General features: G+C 37.3%; 1 protein-coding gene across 8 annotated transcripts in view; it reads left to right on the top strand.

Annotated features, from left to right (window-relative positions):
* The window catches only part of LOC121066851 (coiled-coil domain-containing protein 170-like), a 61,114-nt gene extending 39,527 nt beyond the window's left edge, over nucleotides 1–21,587 (top strand). For 7 of the 8 annotated variants that reach the window (XM_040550615.1, XM_040550611.1, XM_040550614.1 and 4 more), the window contains 6 exons: nucleotides 6,787–7,104; nucleotides 12,594–12,794; nucleotides 14,546–14,719; nucleotides 15,823–16,065; nucleotides 16,955–17,191; nucleotides 20,468–21,587. In XM_040550615.1, the coding sequence (XP_040406549.1) occupies nucleotides 6,787–7,104; nucleotides 12,594–12,794; nucleotides 14,546–14,719; nucleotides 15,823–16,065; nucleotides 16,955–17,191; nucleotides 20,468–20,668 (1,374 nt within the window). In that variant the 3' untranslated portion in view covers nucleotides 20,669–21,587. The remainder of the gene's footprint in view (nucleotides 1–6,786; nucleotides 7,105–12,593; nucleotides 12,795–14,545; nucleotides 14,720–15,822; nucleotides 16,066–16,954; nucleotides 17,192–20,467) is intronic. The other variant, XM_040550613.1, reaches the window with a different exon arrangement.
* Nucleotides 21,588–24,364: the final 2,777 nt, after the last annotated feature.

The following is a 24,364-nucleotide window of genomic DNA, read 5'->3' as shown; positions in this document are numbered from 1 at the left end:
TAAGAATGCAGAAGTACTTTTTGCCCTATATTCTCTCAGCTTCCTGATTCAAGGATTGCATCTATCTCCATGCTAACAGCTAATGCTACTACTATACAAAACAATATGTATGTTTCGCATAAAATCTCATGAAAGCCCTTTAGAAAATGGTGCTGTCAGCGTTAGTGAGTTTTGACCAAAAATAAACAGCAATCCTTGCTGTTCTGTATGTGGAAAGCTATACTGCAAAATACAGGCAAGGCTCTGGACGCTGTGTGACTATCACTGTTAAATATGTGTGAGTTCTCCAGAAAGAGCCTCAGCTGTTTCATGAGCTTTCAGGTCTGTACCCACCTTCTTATGGCATAGCATTTCTCTTTATGAAACTTTATGCAGTATTTCTCTTGATGCCCCAAGTCCGTCAGTGCTCAAAAGGCATCTGGATAATGCCCTCAATAAAATAAAATGCTCAATAAAATGCTTTAACTTTTGGTTAGCCCTGCAGTAGTCAGGAAGTTGGATCTTTGAAGGGCCCTTCTAACTGAACTATTCCATTTCATTCCATTCATCTAATTGGAAGTGAAATCTTGTGTTTTTTTCTCTGCTAAGTTATTTGCTTTTCCTGTAGCAAGTCTTTATTTCACATTTCCATAAATCCCTGACTGAACTTGCTGTATTTTATACTTCTAGTTATTTTTAAACCCGAGGAAAAAAAAATCTTTACAGTAAGCATAACAGTGTTACTGTTACTAAACGTGTCTTTGAATTTCTTTTCTTTTTTTCTACAAACAGTGGGATCTTGACTCCACAGAAGTCAGTGAATTTTTTGTTACCAATTTAGGGAAAATCATAGATGCACTTAAGAGTCTTTTAGGTGCAAAGATGGTATCATATCATCTATGAAAACAGTTTTCAAATGAGTTACTTCTTTTACATTGTGTCTATGAAAATAATAATTTTGAGATTTTGAAAACATGGCATACAGTGTGCACAACTGAAACAATACATTTTGATAACTTTAATATTACAATAATTTTGATAAATAACTAACTAAGGCACAGCTTTAGAGGCTTGCCTCATGAATAACCTCCTCTGTGAAAAACTTTGCAACAGTTGACTGAATCAAGAGAGAATCCTTTCCTGTAACAACTTTGGTGCAGCTGCCTACCTTTTGCCTTGTAAATACTCCTTCAGGGAAGCACACCAGAGTTTTAGAGAGAGGTAATGAAAGCCAAGAGATTCTATCGCTTTAGCCACAGCCGAGATAATTGATGGGGCTGTGTAACATGGCTGGTGGGCAATAAAGCTGTGTGATGAGGTGGCTGTGGTCTGTGTGAAATGTGGTGAGGAAAGCTCTCAGTTTTAACATGAGCAGTTTCCTTTCCAGTGAGAAATTGCTTTAGGAGCAGCTACATGTGTAGGAGCAATGAAAGACAGAAATGAGTGGTGTTGGTTCTTGAAAGATTGTTAATTAAAGTTTCACAAGTCTTCAGAGGGCTTTGTGGAAAGAGAAGGCTTCATGCCATCATCTCTTCTGCCGGTATTTTTTGGCAAGACCTCTGCAGAGCTTCTGAAACAACATTGTCAAACTTACAAGCACCTGTTTGACATGATTCTAGCATATAAATGGACAAGCAAATGTGGTTGGATACTTTCTAGTATTGGAAGCCCACATATATTAGAAATTAATGTAAATCAAAATAAATTTGCTCATCAGTTTAAATTCAAGCAAAGCCATTCCTAAAGCCAAAAATGTACTACCCAATACAAAAAGAAAATTTCTGCCTTGTTTGTTTTCTTTATTTTTTTTTTTCCTTTAGAAGTTAAGATGAAAGCTGGTGCTGGAGATAAACATCAATATTATTGTAATCTCATATGCAAAGCCACAGTAATGGCTTTTAAATAGGGTGTGGAACGCTTCTGTGTGGCATACTTCTGTGGTGTCATACATGCAAAATAATAAGAGAAAAATGATCTTTCTTTGCCTGTTTTAATCTATTGCATTAAATGAAAGCAAAGATTTCCATTTTTGCTGTTTATAACCATATAAGTTAGGTAAACGAGCAATTAAATTTGTGTTTATTTAAAACCATAACAAAAAGCTGTAGCACTTTCGGAATGTGAACCTATTGTGTCTTCTCTAAATCTGCTTCATTTGTGGTGATGTGTTTTATTGCTTATTTTTCTTTAGGAAAGGAGAACTATAGGAAGCAATTCATAGATTTGGAAAATTGAATTTGAAGTCCTCAATCAATTTGGAGTAGATAGTGTTGAGTGAAGTTCTAAACCAGCCTTGGGACCATAAGTAATGACTGATTTGTCTAGCATCCCCTTTCTTAAAAAGATTATTTGATGAAATGACAGACCAACAAACCTTCTCTGTGCACAGTTGAAACCTTGAGAAATAAGAAAAAATACTATATATTAGGGACATACATATTTTTATATATATATATATATATATATATTTAAAAATCATGCACTGTAGATATAACTAGAACTCTTTGAAGGAGTCAGTTAACATGAGTTGATAGATATAATATGATCCATAAAGGCAGGACTGAATAGTTATATAGATACAAAGCAATTTTAATAAAAAGCAATTACAAAATAGTGGGCTCTGAGTTTATTGTAATTACTCTAGAGTGAGATATTGGAGTATGATAATTCTCAAACAAATTCAGGTCAACAGCAGTAGGAAAAATAGAATATTATTAATTATTGGGAGATAACAGAAAATATTATTTTGTTACCGCTGGGATCCGTGGTGTGTCTACTTCTTGAACACTGAAATTCTGACATCCCTTAAAAATGTGCTAAAACTGAAAGAAATTCAGAGAAGGGCAACAAATATGAAAACAAATATACACTGATTTCTCTATAAAGAAAGACTAAAAGGACTTGGACTCTTCAGATTTGAGATGAGACATCTGGGCAGTAACGTGAGAGAGACCCACAAAACTATGAGCGCCAAGGAGAGAGAAGCTAAAGAATAGTTGTTTACTCTCTTTTCTAATAAAACAAGATTTCATTAAATGAAGTTAGAAGACAGTAAATTCAAAACAAACAGGAAGATACACTTTGGGTAATTAAAATTGAACTATGACCATGGGATACTGTAGATTCTGGAAATTATCATGGTTAAAAAAGTTACTGCACATAAAAATGGAAGAAGAAATCACTGAGTACCGTAAAATAGAAAAGGCCATTTCTACATCTGAAAGTCTCTGAGTTGCAATTATTTTGAGGTGGGAGAGTATTCCGAGCAAGTAATTTATGCTTCCTTGGCTCTTACAACCTTTTTGAGATGGTTGGTACTGCCTACTGTCAGAGGCTGGCTGTTGGAATACATAAACCTTTGGTCTGAGCTGCAGTAGCTCTTCTCATGCTACTCTCTGCTATTTTTCACTTCATGTGAATTAATTACATCTTTGGAGAGAGATCGGTAGATTGAGGGTATGTATTAATATATATTATTAGTTAAAAGATCTTACACTGTCTTGTTTTGCCTCTTTCATACATATGCCTCTTTAATGCAATCACATCTCCCTGACTTTGTTTTCCAGTGTTAAATACAGCTTTTTAGCCTTTACTGATAAAATAGTCTCTTTCTTTCTACGTTTAAAAGACAGAAGTAATTTTCTCTGCCAGTTACAGCTTTTGATGTGAATACAGCTGACCTAATATTGAATACATTAGTTCTCAGGAGGCCTCACTGGCATCTTATGCAGTGGTCTGGATACTCTTCCATCTTCTCTAATCTCAGGCAGAGTGCCAGTAGGTGAGTGGGTGTGTACTTCATCCAGGGGTGAGTGGGTAGCTGCAAGCACAGCACTGTGCTGTATGAACTCTTTTGCTTAGGTCTCAGATAGTTTAAGAGTCTCTGCTCCCACTTTCTACATCAGCCCATAAGTGGTCCGCTTCATGTCTGCTGCATCTCTCGTGTCTAACAGTCAGTCACTTGACACAGAATACCCTGGGTAAATCTATTTTACTTGAACAAGAATTTCTATAGTTCTTGTTTTCAAAAGCTGTTATGTCAGTGTTGGGCACCTTTTTTTAACCCTACAGGCTGTGTACCAAAACCCTCATATGATTCAGAGTCACAGAACAGTGGCCATGGGCACTGAGGAGCTGAAGAAAAACCACAAGCTGTTACAGCTCCATTCATTCCATCTTCTAGGAACATAACTGTTTTATCCCTCTGCATGGAGCCATCGGGCTTTTGGGGTTTTGCCTCTAGTTGAGCTACAACCTTTACATGTCACAGTGCCCAAGCTTCCAGGTACTGTTTTAAGTTCATGCTGACCCTGCTGAAGCTAGTTACTTTAAATATTCTTCTCCATTGAGGAGAGGCTTTAAGGAAGATTGTTCAGAATTTTAATGCTTTGAATTTTACTACTTTTCATTCTGTAAATTGCTTGTATGACTGCTTTGTTTTTTAAAGGTTTAGGCATCAACAGGCTTGCAGTTACTTATTTTATACCTTGATCTTTTGATTCAACTGTGTGTTTGCAGATGTTCACAATTAGAAATGAGATTGTAATTAGGTAAGCTCCTTGAGACTGGAAAACTACTTTTGCTCTGTCTTTCTGAAAGAAAAAATTCTGACTGCAGAAAACTGTAACTGAAATAAACCAGCCATTATTCTTTGCTGCAATTACTATAGTGTAATTCTTAACACAGGTGAGAATTTTCTATCAATAGGACTTATTTAGAATTAAAAAAAAAAAAAAAAAAAGATAAAAAAGACAAGGAGTCATGCCAACATTTGTTTCCAAGAGTTCTACAATTACTGTAGAAAGTTCAAGTAACAAATAATTACCTAAATGACAAGGTTTGTTTCGGTTTGTTTTCATTTGTGTGTCTGCATGTTTGCAATTTTGAAGCTATTTAAAAATTTTAGTATTTTTAGTGTGTTATATTTATGTTATTTCCAAGGGTGCTTCCCAAACTCCCGTCCCATCCTCACTGCTGATTTATATAACTATTTCCAGATGTACTGCTTGTATGCCAATACATGTATGTATGTATAAGCATGTATGCCAATAATACAAACAGCTTATTGTGCCACACAGCAAGCACAGGTGGACCCTGAGAGACCCCCAAGTAGCCACCATGTTCAAAGCTGCTCCTGGAACAATTTTTAAATTCTGAGGAAGACCATCTCAGTTGACATCAACCCACTTACTGAGCTTCTGCTAAAAACCTGGAACTTCTAGAGAAATTCAGTCACTCTCTGTAAATATGCCATCCTCTTGCTTAATTTTTTGCCTTGTGTGAAGTAATATTATTTCTGGCTGGTTCCTGTCAATCAGATAATACCATAAGGAATGAAGACTTTTTGTCTTTTCTGTTCTTTGAGTTGATTTGACTGCTATTTTTCTTCTTGCATATGAGTATATAAACACTTTTAATTCTAGTAATGTGGGGATAGGAAAGAGGTTTGCAAGCTGACTGAATGAGAGCTAATTTTTTTCTTTTGTTTAAATGGGTTATTTTTCTTCCATATTTCATCATTTGCTTTTGTGCTGTGGGTCAGGATACACGGTTCTGCCTCCCTGTTGGGTCAATATTTTATATACAACTGATATACATGTACACTGGCTATTTTTATCCCTTGAAAACTGAGCCTTGATTTATCAGAAGATAAAGGGAAAATCATTTTTAAAAGCTCTGGGCTTAGTAGGAAAAGCCTATGGGTGTCAGAGGCTAAATGAGAACCATGACAAAATGCCAAAGATCCAAGGATGACTCTGAGCAGTAAATCCTACAGGCTATTCACCAGTTAGGCTTATCCTACAGTATCCTGTGTCCCTTGGTACCAAGGGTAACGTTATCTTTGAATGTATTACTTCTGAAATGCAAGGAGTAGTAGACAGGAACTGACTCCTTCAAAATTAAAAAAAAAAAAAAAAAAGTAAAAAAAATTAAAAAAATTACAAGGATGCTAGATAGAACCACCATCCCATTCATCCTTCCCCAGTGATGTTTCTGCACTCTGACAGAGCTCTGCTGAGCAGCAGATGAGGGCAGCTGTAGGCTCTGTGGAAGGACACTTAACTCTGCATTGACCTCCTCTTCCTCAGGCAGATTTGTGCTTATTATGAGTGATTTTGTTTTCTTCAGAAGATGCAATAATGCAGAATAATTATTTTTTTTTAATTTTTTGTTCTGAGTGTTGTACAATCTATTGTTTCTTCACCTTAGTGCATCTTTTGAAAAAGCATTTCTTATTTGAGATTAAATCGATATTTGATCACTTGCATCTTCCTTTAGGCTGTCTTAACTTTTTCTTATTGATTTTAACCCCCTCATACATCTGTGTAAGAATAATCTCAGAATTTTTTGTCATGTTCATGTAAGTTATTCTCAGAGATAACATCTAATTCTACTCTACATTCAAAAACTTCATGTGTATTCATGCTTTCCCTCCTAGGTGTAGTACTTTAGCTTTGTTTTCATTAGGTTTTGTTCACCATTGGTTTTCTAAGTCATTTTAGCTGAATGAAAATATAATCTTGCAATAGATTTACAATCCAAAATTGTTTTTGTTTACATGCAATTTTCCAGGTTACTGCAAGAAGTTAAGCTATCTATAGAGTGATTACAGCAGGCTTTGGGCTTTCATTAATTTCAGTGGGAGTTTTCTCACGAAGCCTTGATGTTGTTGGGCCCTTGTGAGCAATATGGGTCTGTATTTCTCTAGGTGCAATACCTGCTTCTGAGTAACTCCCTGCTTTGTGCGTATGGGGAGGGGTTCTAATGAATTTTAAAACTTTGGTTTAGTCTTTTGTGTATTCTTAGGATCTTGACAGTGCTAGAATAGCAAGACAGAGTTTGGAGATGGACATCAGAAACCTCCAAGATAAACTCACTGCTAACCAGAGAGGTTGGGAAGCTTCGAAGCAAGAACTTCACACTCTGAAGAAATCTTTGAGTGAGCTGGATGGAAGTTTGAAGAGCAACAAAGAAGAGGCCAGGACTGCTCAAGGTTCTTTGGTGGCTTTCAAAGAGCAAATCGCTGCCCTTCTCAGTAGTGGATCGGCAACTGTTAAACCCTCTGAGAAAGCTATTTTGGAGAGGATTCAGGAAATAAACTGCGAAGAGGAGAGTAAAGAGATAGTAAGTCAGCAGCTACCGCACTTGCACGGCACATGTATTTATTCTCTTTGACTAAGTTTTTTTATTTGATTTATCTTTTTGACTGTTGATTCCTTCTGCTTAGGTTTTGAAATCACAGAAAACTTTAATTTTGTTGACTGCTAATTTGAGATACTAAGCAAAAAACACTTATGTTTTATTAAGTAGAAATAGGTCAGAAATTAAATAAACAATAAGTGCTGTTAGCAGGAAAAGTCTCTTAGTTACGACATTGAAACTTGTTTTCAGAGCTGCTTTGCAGATATGAGAAGTGGCTGCATGGTCACCATGATTTAGCTGAACATGTGAGCAAGCACGGATTTGCTGTTACAATAGTGACTTAATGGACTGACCTGTTTTTCAAGGCAGGTGTAACCAATGTTGCCCCAGGCAACTTCTTTCCCTCCAATCCTCAAAGTCTGCTACTAGGAAAGAGTATTTTTTTTACTTACAGGTAAGTATTTTTGAAACCATAACTGTTCACCATCGTAGAAAAAAAAGTAATAGTAAGGCAGCTGGGTATTCTAATGCTTTGGCTAGAGGAATTTGGGCTGATAGCATTTGCAAAGGAAAGGTATGTGCAGAAGAGAGAGCTCAGGGGAGAGGCAGGCCAGAATGCAGTGTAACCAATGTCAGAATCCCATCCTGACTGCTGGTCACTGTACTCAGGCTTCTCACTCTTTCTGTATGAGAGTATATTAATGTTGTCAACACACCGTTGTCCGGGAGGGCTATTATTTAATTAGAAGTCACACACTAAATGAAAAGCTGTTTTCACTGAGTCACTGGAAATCAGCTTCTGTGACCTCGCCAGATTTTTAGATTCTAGCATCTCCTGCTGATGTAACAGTTTCTTATGTTAGAAGAAATAGTATGGTTTTGTATTCTGTCCAAGGCTGCAAATAGCTCTTGAAAATACTTCTGTGCATTCAGATCATATACTCTGTTAAAAAATGCAACTCCCCTATACATTAGAGTCAGTGTGCCAAATTTCAATGAAAACACTCAAGCTTTGTGAATATAATGAACATTTGAAAATGATCCTCCGAAGTGGAAGTGTGGCAGTAACTGATTAATATAGAAGCTCTTTTCGGTTTTGCTATAATATGTTATGGATTTATTGTGTCCATTATCAAAATGCCTTCAAGCTGAAATCTAATGAGAGCTTTATATACATGTGTGATTGTACTGCTTGGTGTTTTGGCATACAGTATGCTCACTTGGGATGCTGATTATGTTGAGATCTGCTGAGAAAGGGAAATTTAAGTTGACTGGTAGTCATTGACTAGTAGGTTTTGCTCCCAGGAATGCTTTTGAGGAACCTGCTTCATTAGTAAGATTCATTAGTAAGATTCAGCTGCAGCTAAGTCTGTTTGTGTAGTGTGTTGAACAGCTGTTCATCTCTTTGTGGTACGCTACAGTGCAGGCACGGTACATGCTACTTATTTCAATTCTTCTTGTTCTTGATTTGATTCCTTCACTCTATTAACATTGTGTGCTGGGTTGCCCACTTGCAGACTTACTAGTCTTGTTGACTGCTAGTTTGGGGAAAGATTCAAACTGTCTTTTTTTTTTTTTTTTTTTTTTTCAGATACAGGCTTTTTCTACCTGCTAGAGAGGCATATGACTAGATCTCCAAGTGACAATGTTGTTTAAAGATGTTCTGCAACAGAGAAATACTGTAAAATATACAAATAATTAGCTATTCTTTTTCTAAACAGCTGTATTTATTCTTATTTTAGAGGTAAAGAAACGGATGCTCAGAAAAGTAGGTAGTTTTCCATAGCAGTGTGAGACTTCATTTATTTTAGTGCTGTGCTCTGACCTCTGTGTCCTCCAGAAAGGCCTGTGGACTCTTGCAATGAAAAAATAACTCAATTTGTTGGTTGTCTGAGGATGTTTTTCAATGTTATTGCTATCACAATTAAATATATGCGCTTTATTACTAAGACAGAGCAGGTACTGACTCTAATCTGCCCCCACCTAAATCTGTGTTTTGGAAATTCGATGCTGGTACAGTTGCCTTCTTTTGTTGGTATGTTTTTACATAGTAGAGGAGCTATTTTGGGTATGCCTAGTGTAGCATTCTGCCTCTGCTAGCAAATACAGCAATTGCCTGCTGTACTTATAGAAATACTCCCCCAGAATGCTAGTCCCTTCTCAAACAATCTGTGGCTCCAGAAATTCCTGAACCATAAATGTTAGCTTTGAAGTTTAGTACTTGTTGGTGAATTTAGTCACTGTAATGGAGTAACAAGGTTTTGTGGATCATTGTATTTACTAGGTATGTTAAGTGATGGAGCTTTAATGTCTTGCTGCTATGACTCAAAGGTTTGGGAAAATTTATGTGCACTGCCCCAAGGTGAATTATGTTATTAAAGCAGTGTTGACATCTATTCTCAGAAGAGTTTCTGTATGAAGATTAGGGGCTTTGAAATAACTGAGCTAAAATGTCAATGTTCTGCACTTATGAATCCATCTCTAGTAGAACGTAGATTGTGTCATCAAAAAAGCTGTTTTACAGTGACCTGCTTTTCTTTCTGCATGTCAGAATTAAATATTTTTTAAGGCTTCACTTGTAAGGAATATGTCTTGGTCTTGACCTTCTTGATCAGATTCCCATTGCATCTCTGGGTGAATTCCTTTGCAGAACTTGGGTATAACATTCTTGTGTTAGGGTATGCATGCTTTACCATCAGTCATTTAAGCAAAGGATTTTTTTTTCAGATAGAATTTCTCATATACCTTTCAGTAAACTGTCTAACTTGAAGTAAAAGCTAGTCAATGTTATACCCATCTACAAAAAGGGCATGAGAGAAGACCCAGGAAACTTGTTAGTCTAACCTCAGTCCCTGGAAAAGTTATGGAGAAGACTATGCCGGGGTTTATTGAAAGTCAGTTAAAAAAATAATAATAATATCAGGCATAGGCAACGTGGGTTCATGAAGGGAAGGTCTTGCCTTAGTAATTTGATTTTCTTCAATTATAAGGCCACCTGTTTCATGGATGAAGAGAAGATAGATGTAGTCTTCCTGGATTTCAGTAAGGCCTTTGATACCCCACAGCAAACTTCTGGACGAATTGTCCAACTGTGAGATAAACAGGTTCACACTATGGTGGGTGATGAACTGGCTCAGAGGTAGAGCTCAAAGGGTCGTAGTGAAGGGGGTTCAACTGGCAGGCCAGTCACCAGCGGTGTTCCCCAGGGCTCAGTTCTAGGGCCAGTCCTGTTCAACATTTCTATCAGTGATCTGGATGCAGGAGTGGAGTGCATCCTCAGCAAGTTCGTTAAATGGGGAGGTGCTGTTGACCTCCTGGAGGGATGAGAGGTCTTGCAGAGGGATCTACATAGATTGGAGCATGGGGCCATCAGCAACGGCATGGAGTTCAACAAAGGAAAATTCTGGGTGCTGCACCTGGGATGCAATAATGCTGGTACAGGTACAGACTGGGAGACAAGGGGCTGGAGAGCAACTCAGCAGAAAGGGACCCGGGTGTCCCGGTTGACAGCATACCCCACATGAGCCAGGAACGTGCTCTGGCAGCCAGGAGGGCAAACTGTATTTTGGAGTGCATTAAAGACAGCATAGCCAACCGGTCAGAAGAGGTGATTCTCCTATATTTAGCATTGATGCAGCCTCACCTTCAATATTGCATGCAGTTCTGGGCTCCACAGTTATAAAAAATACAAAATATAACAATGTCCAGTGATAGGTATTCTGCTGCAGGATTAAGATGCTGCTTTGAATCACTGTCCTGATGATAATTTCATCAGTTATAAGATGTACATTGTCTGGGTATGTTTGGACAGCTCTTAGGTGTTCTTGTCATTTATTATTTATGACATACCAGAAGAGTTCATAAGGAGCTCATAAGGAGTTCATAAGGAGTCCAAGGCAAGCAATTGTTATCAGTTCACATGGAACCCAGCCCTGCTGCGAGGTCTGCGGGTTCAGATCCTTTGCAGATCTGTTGTAGAAAAATTTATATAGCTGAAGATTTTTCCCTTGACTACTTACCCATCTGACCTGAGGTAGGAACAACTGATCTGATTATAGACTGTCTGAACTTATATGCCCATCTGTGCATACAAATCAGTGGTAGTTTAAGATATCATTTTATCAAACCAGAACAGTGCAGCTTTTTGACCATCAAGATAATACTAAGATGATGAGAATGTCTAGTTATGTTGGAAAAGAGAACAAATGATCACTATTATGATATGAAGGACCTTGTAGCTACATCCTGCATGCTGCTTTTTGTGCTCAGCTGGAGTCAGCATACGACTGTCTTGGTGACCGCTGGGTTATTGAAGGAAATGGCCTGGTGACTGCATAGGCACAGCCCACTTTCTGGTCTGGTGCTGGGCCAGCTGCTACCACAGGCTCTTGTCATGCTTCGCACAGGAGAAAAATAAAATTCAGACATTTTACAGAGGATTACTTAGTTCCAGTGGGGATGAACCCAGCTCAAGGTAAGAGCTGCCTCTGAGCATTTGGAATTTCTTGTAACACAAGAAATAAAAGGCACCCTTTTGAAAGGATCTGGTAGTCACATTAAAAAAAAAAAGGCAGAAAGTGTTTGTTTGTTTTTAATACACTGCCTGATTAAGCTGCACAAGGGATTGGCACAGGAGGTTACGGAGGTCAGAACTACAGGACCAAAACCAGAGCCTTCATCAATCATTGGGTACAGGCACGGGTAATAAGGGTGCAACTCTGTTTTAGGAAATCCCTAAAATTATGGTTGTTCCTAAGCCAGGGGTGAAGGTTACTTCTGGATGCCTTTGAAGATAAAGTAACAGATTGATTATTTTGTTGTCTCACCTTCTATGATGTGACTCCTCACGTGGTTATGGTCTCTGGAAGCCTGCAGGACCCCGTTCAGCTGGGCTATGAGCGGAGACCCTCTGCAGCATGATGGAGGGGTTCCGTGTTCACAGACAGCAACACATCTCTCGGCACAAGCTACTGAAAGCTGTTTCTCCTGCCGAGTGATATATGATGCAGAAAAACATAAAATGTGTGTTAGGGTTCTCACAGTTTTATTGCAGTTTAGAATTTATTGCAGTTCAGTATTTTCTACCTCTGTACAAGCAGCATTAATTTCTCAGTGGTTTTTTTTAGGCAGTTAGGGTGCAAACTATTGTTTTTATTTAATTGTAATCTAAACCTTTCTGTGCCATTAAAATTACATTTGTTTTGTTTTAAAATATATTAGCTCCTTTTATTTGATTGACAAATCTTAAGTATTAGTTCTGCTGTTCACTATTGGGAATCTTACATGTCATCACTGTCATTTGCTCTGGGTGGTTGCAACAGAGTTTACTCTTTTTTTTTTTTTTTTAATTTCATATTTTTGAGAGGTATTTTATCCTCTTCTTAATAATTTGATAATAGATGTCTCATATCTTTCTAAAATTTCCATACTCACCTAACTCTATATGTTTTGTTGGCTTGCTTGCTCCCTAGATGGTATCTCAGTTTGAAACCCAAATAGCTAAATTGACTGAAAGTTTGGAGAATCAGACCAGATTGTATCAAGAAGCTCTGGAGAGAAACAGAAAAGCTGAAAAACAGTCGGAGACCTTCCAGGATCAACTGAAACATTTGGAAGAGGAATTGCTCTCTATAGATATGATGCAAGATGGTTTGAAGCTTGAGAAACAAAAAGTATTTGCATGTGTTATTTTATTTTCATAAAAATCAGCAAAGCCAGAGATGCAGCTAACTGTATTACATTGATCAGCTTGAGTATTGCTCAGTACTGCAAATAATGTGAATTAGCAAAGTAAGGCATTGTGGGGGGGGTAGTAACATCTTCTTTAACTGACAATTTTAGTTGGAAGAAGTGGATAAGTTTTCAAGTTCAAAGTCCATTTAATATGAGGAAAAAAAAAAAGATTTAAAAAAAGTCTCTGTATATATATCAGAAATCCTTTAAGGATTCTTTGATTTCAAAGCTTTTCCATCTTTTTGTAATATATCATCTGGTCCACAGTCTCCCAAAATCTTCCAGTCTTCGATTCTTTTATATCCGTAGACCATCGTAACTACCAGGATTGCTTTATTAATTGAATGAATAAATGCAGTTATCTTGGTACACGTTTGCATACTAAGAGTTTGAAAAATGGCATAGTACAAGAGCTAAACCAGCCAGCTAAGAAAGACAAAGTGCATGGTTCATTGTAGCATGTTACCAGGCCAAGATCAGTGCTTAGTGAGTTGAATTTGCAAAGAATCAATAGTTTGATGCTGATTTGCATTAGTCTATGATACAATAACTTTTTCTGAATGAAGCATCCGCTGTCTTAGGAGCAAACCAGAAAACTGAGGTGTTCTTTCACCCTGTGTTCTCTGTGAAGAACATGTCGGTAGTTCCTTAATTTCTCTCCAGATTTTGCTGCAATAGATTGTCTACATTCCCTCCCACCTCCCCGTTGATGAACGACTTCAGTGCTTTCTTCTCCTGGTGTTGTTTTTAACTTTTTGAGACACAAACATGAAACACAGAGATTCTTGCTGTGTTTTTTCATCTTCATCTTAAGCAACAGTTATGGAACTGTTTTTTTTTTTTTTTTTTTTTTTTTATTATTTCTTTGCAAAGATTATGACCTGCAATAGAAGTAAGGGAAAACAAAGGCAAATGTGGTTCTTAGGGAGGAGAGCTTTGGTTTTTGTAAGAGAAACTAATTGTGACCAGCAAATGAATGCAATTTTTAAAGGGCTAGCAGATAGGAGAAAACAAGGAAAAAAACCAGATTAAGTATTTGGTAAATATATGTATTCACAGCAGTAAGCCAGGTGAAGGTGCAATTAAAGAAATCTTTAAAACAATTTGTAAACCAGTAACTGTTATCTCTAAAACTTACTGCTTCAAAGAAGGGCAAAAGTCTGACTGTGCTAACACTCTTGTGTTTTCTCAGACCACGTGGGATCTCACCCGTGGTATCCCCAGTATCAGTTTTATCTGTGTTAGTCAGTCAGAGCTCAGAGCAGTGGGCATGCACTTCCACTAAATGGAATGTAGCTGTCCTTTCTTCCTCCTCCCCAACAGTGTGTGGTCATGTAGAGCAGCAGAAGAGACGCAGGCAGGAACTGGAGTCAGAAGCAGACACACATACCTAGTACTTTTCTTGCTGCAGAGGAGTACAAGACAATCTCATCTAGTCTTGCTAAGAAAATAAATACAGTAGGTCCAGGAGTTTATGAACAAAAATATTGGCTGAAAAAGGACAACTGGAGAATTTGAAATTTTATCAGGAATGTGTATGAAAAATATATCCTTCCATTACCTTGTAGGATAGTCTGTTGGCTCTGTGTAGTTGGTTGTCAGTGTAGGGGGAATTGCTTCTAAATTATACATCAGGACTTTTAATGAAATTTTATTATTCTTTTTCACATTTTCCCACATCGTATCTTAGTATCTGATATTTCTGGAGCAACTTAATGAGAAGATGAAGCTGGATAGTGTAGCAGCAGAGGTTGGATTTGATATGACTGTGAATGCAATTCTAGCCCGGGTAGAACAGTTGGTCAAACTGGAAGGTGATGCAGTGATTGAAAACAAGACCATGGCATATAGCCTAAGAAGAAAGGTAAGCAAAAATGAATACTGTTACTGTTTGTTTCCAAGATAAGATGCTGCTATGGCTATATGTGTGTGGTAGCTTGTTAGAGGTGGCAGATTGGAGCTTTGTTTCGTATATGTATAAGAAATATCAAAGATGTCCATTACAATAAGAGAATCATTAACAGAAGATAAACATATAGAGCTGTGAAAGCACATTGCATATTAAAGCAACTAAAAGTACATACTTCTATAAACTACTGTTGAAATTTAAAACTAGAAGGATCTACTGGGAAGGGGAGTGTCTTATACAAGCTTCTCTAGAAGCTAGTAGAACATCGGTTGTACTTCACCAAGTATTTAAACATTTCAACAAGAACAGTGCTCCTTTTGGAACCTTGATTATCTGTGCAAATGTAGTCAGACACCCCTCAGTCATTCTGTTGTGACAGAGTGAAATCTTCTCTTATTAGGCTTCTCAGAATGGTTTAGAGCTTAGGATGAGGTCTGTTTAAGGTTTAAAACCATACTGTATTCTTTTTTCTGTAAGCAACTACCTCTCTGAGGTAATGTTAACACTCCTCAGATGTTCCAGAGTACGGTTTGGCAGTTCAGCTCAGGTAAGCTGAAAACAAGTAGTCTCCTGAGCACCAAAGTTGCAAAACTAGGCTGCTGACCTTTGTGTAGGAGCAGTGGATGAGTGCTTTATTATTTCTGTGTGATGACTGTGCCCCTTGCACATTAGGCTTAATAAACTGGTTAAACATGGAAATATCTTAAACTACCACATTGGAACCACAGTCTGCCTAATGAATGTCTCTTATGTCTCACATTTGACAAGTGCCTTATATTTGAGACAATTTCACGTGTTTGATGCACAAGTATTTATGTTCAAATAAGGTGTGGTCTACGTGTAAATACATTGAAAAAGGTAATGCACAGGCTTAGGGATGGAGAAGCACAAAGAACTGGTAATATAAGAGGTATGAAATTAAAGTATATATGTATATACTGCTTTACAGAGTTTTAAAGAGGATTAGGAGTTCAGGTTAAATAAATTTATACAATAATCTGTGTAGTACCATTGTCTTTTACATATATATTTAAATATCCTTGTATTCATAAAACCAGTTGAAGACTCAGAAAGAAAAACTTGAAAGCAAAGAGTTGCACGTGAACCTTCTGCGGCAGAAAATAACCCAGCTGGAAGAAGAGAAGCAAGTAAGGACAGCCTTAGCTGTGGAGAGGGATGAGGCCAATCTCACTGTCAGAAAGTTGCACAAGGTCGTAGAGAGGTTACAGAAGCAGCTTGACCTGGCCAGGGAAACAAATACTGATCTCAAAGCCAAGCTGTCTGAAACCAATGAACTTAAGGTAAGTTAAAAGATTAGATTTGTGCTTCTTCCCCTTTTTCTATTCCAGCTGGATACTGCTGGAGTTCATTTACAATAAATACATCCATGGAGTACTGTTTGAATTTGTGTAGAAAAATATAAAATTACAATGTGTTGCATATTTAGAAATTCGTCTTGATATGTTAAATAGCATCTGTAAGCACCATGTAAATCTTCAGTTTAGTGTAAGAAAATTATTATACGTGCATCCCTTTCTTTTCTGTCAGTATAATTGTAATCCTGTTTTCCCATACATTGCTCACAGCAAATCTCATCTGATAAGTATGTGGAGTGGAAGAATTTTTTTGTGTAAAACATGCAAGATGCTAAATTTTCATTATTCCTGTGTTTTATTACCTTGCAGCAGTAATAAATTACCTGCTTTAACTCAGGTGGAAACAAGTAATTTGCAGTTGCTGATAGGTTGCCACCACTGGAAGTGAGAAAGGTTTATTTTAAGCAACTTTGTGTCTTATGGCTCGTGAACTGAAATAGATGACTTGCAGCTGAAGGATATTCACCAGCCAAAACATTTGGCAACTCTTTTTTTTTTTTTTTTTGGTATTATTTTCCCAGTGGCTAGCAGGGATTGAACTCTCATTGTGGGCTCTTTTCTGTCCAGTTACCTCTTCTTGCAAACCCGATAAAGAATTAGCAGTCTTTGAAACAACAGTCTTTCTGGTAAATGAGTTGACACTGGCCAGTCTGCTTTGATAACTTTACAGTTCACACATACATGCGGTTTCCTCAAGAATTTGTAAGAAAATACATCAGAGTGCTTAGTCCTGATTAGCCATCATTATTATTTGTTCATATTAGATGAAAACGTGTGACAAATTTAATATTGCTTTATGAATTGGTTATTGCAGATCCAGACTTTGGAGCAGAACAGAACAATAGAAGAACTTAATAAGTCTCAAGGCAAATTGGAAAGAATGAAAGAAAAGGTTGAGAAACAACTAAATTCTGTCAAATCTGAACTTCATTTAAAGGAGCTTAAAGCTACTGAGGATAAAGAAAAAGCCAAAAATATGCTAGAAGCAGTTTCCAGTGAAATGAAGGTGCTTAAAACAACCCTTGCAGAATTAACAAGAAGAGAAAGACAGGTAGGTGTACAGGTATTGTACAGGTATTCAACAAGTGCTAGTGTCATTTAGAATGAAAGAATGTGTTGTAGGTGGAACAGTTATCTGGCTGTGGTAAAACCTTGTGTAAATAAAGCAAGGAAATGTTATCTAGTGTGGTAGATGTGAAGAAGAGTCAAAACTCTTCTTCAAGTTATACATGCAGGAGAATGAAAAATAAATGCATTGTTTTCTTTGTGCATTGCAAAATATTCATTTTACATCACATTTTGGAGAAGAATAAAAATGCTTTAAAATCATAGTATCCTTTTAAAGTGTGTTTTTCCATGTCTCTTGGGTATAAAACCTGCTTACCTAGTAAATTCAAAGACTGTTGGGAAAGAAAAAAAAAAACAATTTTGAAGACAGCTATTTTAGATTGATTTGTGACATACAAGTTTTTCAAAATGAGAAAAAATTTTTGTGGTTACTCATCCATAAGAAACCAACGTGTGTGTTAGGGTGGGAGGGTGCAGGAAATTTAAATGAGAGGCACACTAGTAAGTATGTTCCATTCTAATTTCAGAAAATTATGAAGTATGTATTTAATTGCCCCAGCATATCAAGTTTTATAACAACATTATAGATAGCATCATTGTTAAAAGCCTATGGGATACTTGATTAAAGTCAGGAATGTGCCATGTTAAGATTCAAATTCAAATCGCTTAGAACTTCGTCAGTCTTTCTAGCTAAAATTTTTACATTAGATGTTGGTCTCAGCAACAGTGCTAGATTATATTTAAGAATGCTATTTCCTAAGATGAGTCTAGAGAAATACTGATTTACTAACATAGAAAAAAAATGGGGATCTTTCTTTCTGGAAAGCTTTAGCCCTCTTTTGTTTTATAATGAACATTGGAAATTTGGCAGGAATATCTAATTTATTCATATGTCTCATGAAGAAACTAAGCATCTTGCACATAGAAAATGGCTTGAATTATATTCAGAAAATTATACTATGGAGTCATACATTGAGTACTTGTTAAAACCACACATGTTGAATTTTTACTGAATGCTTTGTATATGCTGAATACTGAATGTGTTTAAAATGCCAAAGCTTTTCAAACACTTGAAGTATTCTTTGGCCAAATGTGAAGAACGTGGGAAAGGTGAGGTAAGTGGGCTACACAGTGCAGAATGCTCAAGCGCAGCAAAGTACTAGTCTCAAACTTTCAGGGTTAATGAAGCAAAAGCATCATCTTATAATTCACCAGTACCCACAATCACCAGGAATGTTTCAGATACTTACAGGTAGAACCACACTACTGAACGGGGAGCAAAGCTGTTTGTAAAACCTGTGCCTGATACTTGTGCAGTACTGTTGAGCAGTAATGCCATTTTGCTAATATGAGAACTACCAGCAATATATGTAACATACTCACCTGCCTCCTAACAGTTTTCTTAGCTAAAATCTCTCCTTGAGATAAACCTACTGTTGCTAGATCAGACAATTCATTCTAAACTCTATTACTAATTAACACTTGAGTTTGTTCCGGACTTCCCCGGAACCATTAAACAAGGAAAACACCTTCCTCACCCCCAATTTGGTATAGTTCTTCACCTGCTTTGGACTCGGTTGTTATTCCATCTCAAGGATGCTAAACAGGGCCAAACCTCTCTTTTGTTCTGTAAAAGGTAGTGAATGCAGAGCTAAATATTTCTTTCAGTGTGCATGCACATATTTAACATGAATATAAATGCAGTGTGTCTGAGTGTATATGTTAAGAAAACTACTAGAAACCCAAATTGCTGTTATCTGATGGAATTGATGATGTGGCTAGGTTGACTGCTTCTGAATACATTTGGGTGATTTTTTTCAGGTGTCCCCTGCTTTTCAGGGATATAACCACATTTAATTTTATGTAACATTGTAGTCTTGCATGGATATCTTCTATGCTGTGAAAACTAAAAGTATGCAGAACTGAACTAATGCCAACTGGTTAAGACAATGGTCATTCTTGTGTTCACAAAGAATGGCACAGAATACACATGTGAAGTAAAAAAATAATATTGGATCAGAGTAAATTAGAATTAACTGACATTTAGGGTTTAACACAGTGTTTCATGTTGTTCTTTGTGTGTTAGACTTGTCTAAAGTCTGGCAGATGATACTAAGTTAAGAGGAGCTCTTGATTCCCTTGAGGATAGAGAGGCCTTTCAGAGACCTTGATAGACTGGAGGGCTGGACAATACCACCTGTATGAAGTTTAACATGAGCAAATATCGGACTGTGCACCTGGGATGGGGCAAACTCTAGTCTGTACAGACTGGGGAATGAGAGGCTGGAGAGCAGCCCCACAGAAAGGAATCTGGGGGTTCTGGTCAGCATCAAGTTGAACATAACCCAGCAGCGTGCCCTGGCAGCCAAAAGGATCAGCCATTTCCTGGGATGCACCAGGCACAGCGTGGCTGGCTGGCTGAGGGAAGTGACTGTACCACTCTGCTCCATGCTGTTGCGTCCTCACCTTGAGTGCTATGTGTTGTTTTTGGGCACCATAATATGAGAAGGACATAAAGCTATTAGAGAGCCTCCAATGGAGGCCTATGAAGTTGGTGAAGGGTCTAGAGGGCAAGATGTGTGAGGAGTGGCTGAGGTTGTTGGGTTTGTTCAGCCCAGAGAAGAGGAGGCTGACGGGAGGCCTCATGGCGGCCTGCAGCTCCCTCACGAGGGGAGCGGAGGGGCAGGCGCTGAGCTCTGCTCTCTGGGGACAGCGACAGGACCCGAGGGAACAGCATGGAGCTGGGACAGGGGAGAGTAAGGTTGCGTGGTCCAAGAAGGTGGTCCAAGAGAAACTGATGAGTAAAGAGGAGCTGTGGCAGGCAGGCAGAGATCAGGGACTTGAGGTCAGGGCCAGTGCCTTAGTACATGCTGTGGCGACTGCCAAAATTTTCAATTGTCTCTGTTGTTTACTAGGTCAAGTACAACTCCTCTTCCCATCTTTTCTGTAGTTTTCACTGTTTAATCAGCAGAGAAGATATGCCTGTGATGGATATTAAAGAATATTGAAATTGTGAGTGTTCTTTGTTGAAGATTGTTAGCACCTCAGCTGTTTAATTGTTTTGTTTGAAGTATGCCTCAAAGGTCCATTTCCATCCTCTTCAGCTCTCTGTGTTGAGCAACAGCAGAAATTCCTGTATTTTGTCCTGCTAATACAAATGCTTGTGTTTGTATGTATGCATATATGTATATGTTTTTCCGGGCATTTCCTTTGCTTTGTAGTTAATATATTAGCAATTCCTTTCTGTTTGTTGTTGCAGCTGGCAGACTTCCGAGAGGTGGTCTCACGGATGCTGGGCCTCGATATTGCCAGCCTTGCTCTGCCTGACTACGAGATCATTACATGTCTTGAGGGGTTGATTCACTGTCATCAGCACCATTTTATTACCTGTGTCTGTCTCAAAGATGTGGCAAGGACACAAGATGAACATACAATTTCTTCATTGAAACACACATTTTGAGGAAACCTAAGTAAAATTTTCTTTTGTTCTTCCCTATCTGCTAGATACGCATAAAAAATAGATCCTTATTTCTGTTCATTGGTCTACAGATACCTACTTGGACTAATTTTTAGTGTTTCAGTAGAGACTCTGAGCCTAATGGATAGTATATAGCCAACAACCTGGACACAACAAACATAAAATCTCTGGGCTGCATAATATTTCAGTCATGAAAATGGTAGGCAATATGTGAACAATGAACATTCCTCCAGTTTCAGTGCAGAGGCACTGAAGGCATGAGCCACCTGAGATCAGGTCACCATTTTGGCAAGTACTTATCAGCTTCAGTGATGTTTCTTGTGTTTTACCTCTGGATGACAGTGATGAAATAAATTGGGGATTGTCCAGCTTCTATTTCTCTTGCAAAATAGGACCCATCTGTACATTTTTGTACATAAGAACTTCAGCTTAAGACTGGAAATCAGTTAGAGGGCTATCGGTTTTGGAATAAAGTATTTTTTTCTTCCATTGTTTTCTGTAGACTACTCTTGTGTCAAAACAAAAAATTATGCTTTTTCAGTGAAGACTCTCACAGGCTCCAGTCATGTGCCTGGCATAGATATATAGTAAAATTAGATGTAGTAAAATTGCACGTTCTTGTCATGACGCCTTGAAAGTATTTCTTCTAGCTGCTGTGTTCCTTGGGCAATTAATCCATTGGCCAAATAAGCAGCAGTTCTTCTGGGTCAATAAGGTATTAGAAAATCCTCATCCACTACAGAAAATAGTTGAATTACTGAAGTATTGATTTTCAGAAAAGCAATGGTGATATATCTAGAATTACCTTTTAATCATGAAAGCTGCCTAATGCCCTTTCTGATTGTTAAACTTCATGATTTTTAAAATACTTTGGAACAATAAATCTGTTTTAATAGCACACTCAAAATTGATTCTGTGTTTTTTTTGTTTTCTCTTCCCATTATATATTTTATGTGTATCTGTAGAACAGTAAAGATGACAGCTATTTATGTATGACTATTGTGGACCTTCTACAGTATTGCAGCAAATGATAACCCACTCACTAAAACTGAGCACTATTTTAAGAAAAAAATAGACTTTTAGAAGAAAATACAGTAATTTTGGTATATGGCTATGGACTTAGAGCATTCCAGGTTGCTTTTATTATTGTATTTCTGCAAAATCATTTTGCAGTGACTTGGCTTAAAAAAAAAAAGGGGAAACACACAATCTTTTGCAAAATCAGTGTTTTTAGGAGACACAATAAATCATATATTTTTATGCTCCTGTGGCTACTTGAATTAAAATCAAATTTATTTCTTGTTTTTGGATGAGATATTGTTTCTTTCCAGTACAGTTTAATAAATGGAGTAATGGAAAGATCTAATATTAACTTACATAGACTTTAACTTAGGAAAGCACTACACTTTCAAAGTAAAATAACAAATTGAAATGTAAATATTTTTTAGGTGTGATATGTTGGTTGGGAATTTAGAGAGTGGAAAAGTGTGTAGGAATTTGATAATTTTTGGAAAAAAACAACCAAGTAGTTTCAGTGTGTGTGTCGCTGGTTCTTTAGGCATTTCTTTTCTGCTAGGGTTGTGTAAATAAGCAACAAAACCTGGTTTCTTCATATACATTAATAAATACTATACAAAGCATATTTTACTACATTGTACGAATTTAATAAACTGTGTTAAGAAATTAGTTTGTCAGCCCAGATAATAGTCATAACTTTAATAGACTCTGAGCATGCCAATCATAAATAAGTATTCATATTTGGCCATAATTTATGGTTAAGTCAGATGATTTCCTGCAAAAAAACTTAGTCTGCTGCCATGCCATGTGTTCCTGTATCCTGTCCCCCCATGACCACAGCTGTGGCACCAGCTGTGATGTTCCAGCAAAACCACCAGCAAAGTTCGCTTAATTACTTCAGAGGAGGCAGATTTTGACACTGGAAAAAAAAAAAAAAAAAAAAGCTTGCTTACTATTTTGTGTGTTACGCCAGCAGAGAAAGTAGAATAAGGGCTTTTTAATGCCTTTTTTTTTTTTTTTTTTTCCTCCAAATAATAGCTGAACCAACTCCAATGAAGGCAATAAATCAGATTGGTAGTTAAAAAAACAGGCAAAACTCAACAAACATTGCCATTGCAGATACTGAAGTGAAACAATTTACATGCCATAAATATTTTACTAATAAAATCACAGTGCAGGTAGAAACGAGTGAATATGATTTATATTTAAATATTTTATAAGTATTAAAATGTATGCAACTAAACTTTTGCTTATATAATGTATTGTCAGTAATCTGTACTTCAAAATTTATATTAAGGAATTAAAGCAGTAGAGTCATGATTCCTCAAAGAAATAAGTGCAAGAGCACTTAAATGTGTTGCTGAATTAGCATTAGGAAGACTAAAGATAGATTATATTAAATTACTTTAACTTATGTTGCTCTAGAGTTTATTATTCCTGTATAAAGCTGTTTGTTTGCTTTTTCCACATTTTAGTGATGTGAATGATGTGTGCATTATTCACGTTCTCCTGCGGTTGTTCAGTTACTGAGTCCATTATGATGGTGCAGGGGAGGGTGACTAGAGATGACTCTAAATTGTAATAGATTTTCAATTAAAAAACAAAAACAAAAACAGGTGGGGAATCAGGGACCTTGCTAGAGAAAAAGACTCCTGGACTCAGTGTCCTCTTGGACTCATACGAAATAGAAGTCTTTTTTAAAACTATAGGTTTCTATTGAATTAAACAAAAAGAGGAAAGGAACAAAGTGAATTGAAATTCACTGTGAATTTAGAGAAGGATCTCTGATATTATTAAATCACAGAAAACCAAGTAACAATTTAAAATTAGTTAATTGTGTGGAACATACAAAAATTGGGTGTTTGCCAGAATAGAAATTGGAAAGAATGGTCAAACATAATCATTTTCAAATGGAGGATTTCAGATTACTTTGTTCTTCTGTCAAAATAAGCAAGAATCCTGTATGGCAGCGTTTCCTTGTCTGGAAGAAAAGAAGGATGAGTTATAAAACTGTATCCATAATTATTCAGGAATAACTGAGTCAGAAATAAAGACCTACAAAAAACAACTAAAAAATTGTTTTTTGCCTGAACAAAAAACAAAACAAAAAACAAAATTGTTTTTGCCTGAACAAAAAAAAATGCTTTTCTGATAAGTTTGAAATCAGCTAATGAGCCGAGAAACAAAGAGGAGCACTTCTTTTGAAATGGCAATAAATAAAACTGTTGATGTGTTTTTTCTTACGCTTTTGATTACTCTGTAATTACTTACACTTTTTGGTAAGTAGGAGAAATAAGGAAAAGAAAGTTGCAGTGTGAGCAAATGGAGACCAAGCTGCTCTCTTCCATGCGGCCCAGTTTAGAGAAACCAATTGTCAGAGGACTTTGGTACCTCTGGGGGTGGCACTAGAGAGTGCGGAGTCTAACTGCTAAGCGTGCAGGCAGGGACCAGAATGGGATTAGGTCCATAGATATGTGCAAGCAGGGAGGTGTTTTTATTAAGCGACGAGGCGTGAATTAATTCCAGAAGCTAAGCTCTGTTACCCCTTTGGAAATGATGGAGCTGCCTGCATGGATGAGTCCATGTCCCCAGCTGCTGTGGGCTCACCCTGCAGACAGCCTGGTCCTGGCCGGGGGTCTGTCTGGGTGCGACATTTGCCTC

This window comes from Cygnus olor, chromosome 3 (genome assembly GCF_009769625.2).
Source record: "Cygnus olor isolate bCygOlo1 chromosome 3, bCygOlo1.pri.v2, whole genome shotgun sequence".
NCBI lineage: Eukaryota > Metazoa > Chordata > Aves > Anseriformes > Anatidae > Cygnus > Cygnus olor.
The sequence above is the reverse complement of the archived record's forward strand: the minus strand, read 5'-3'. Positions and strand labels throughout refer to the sequence as shown.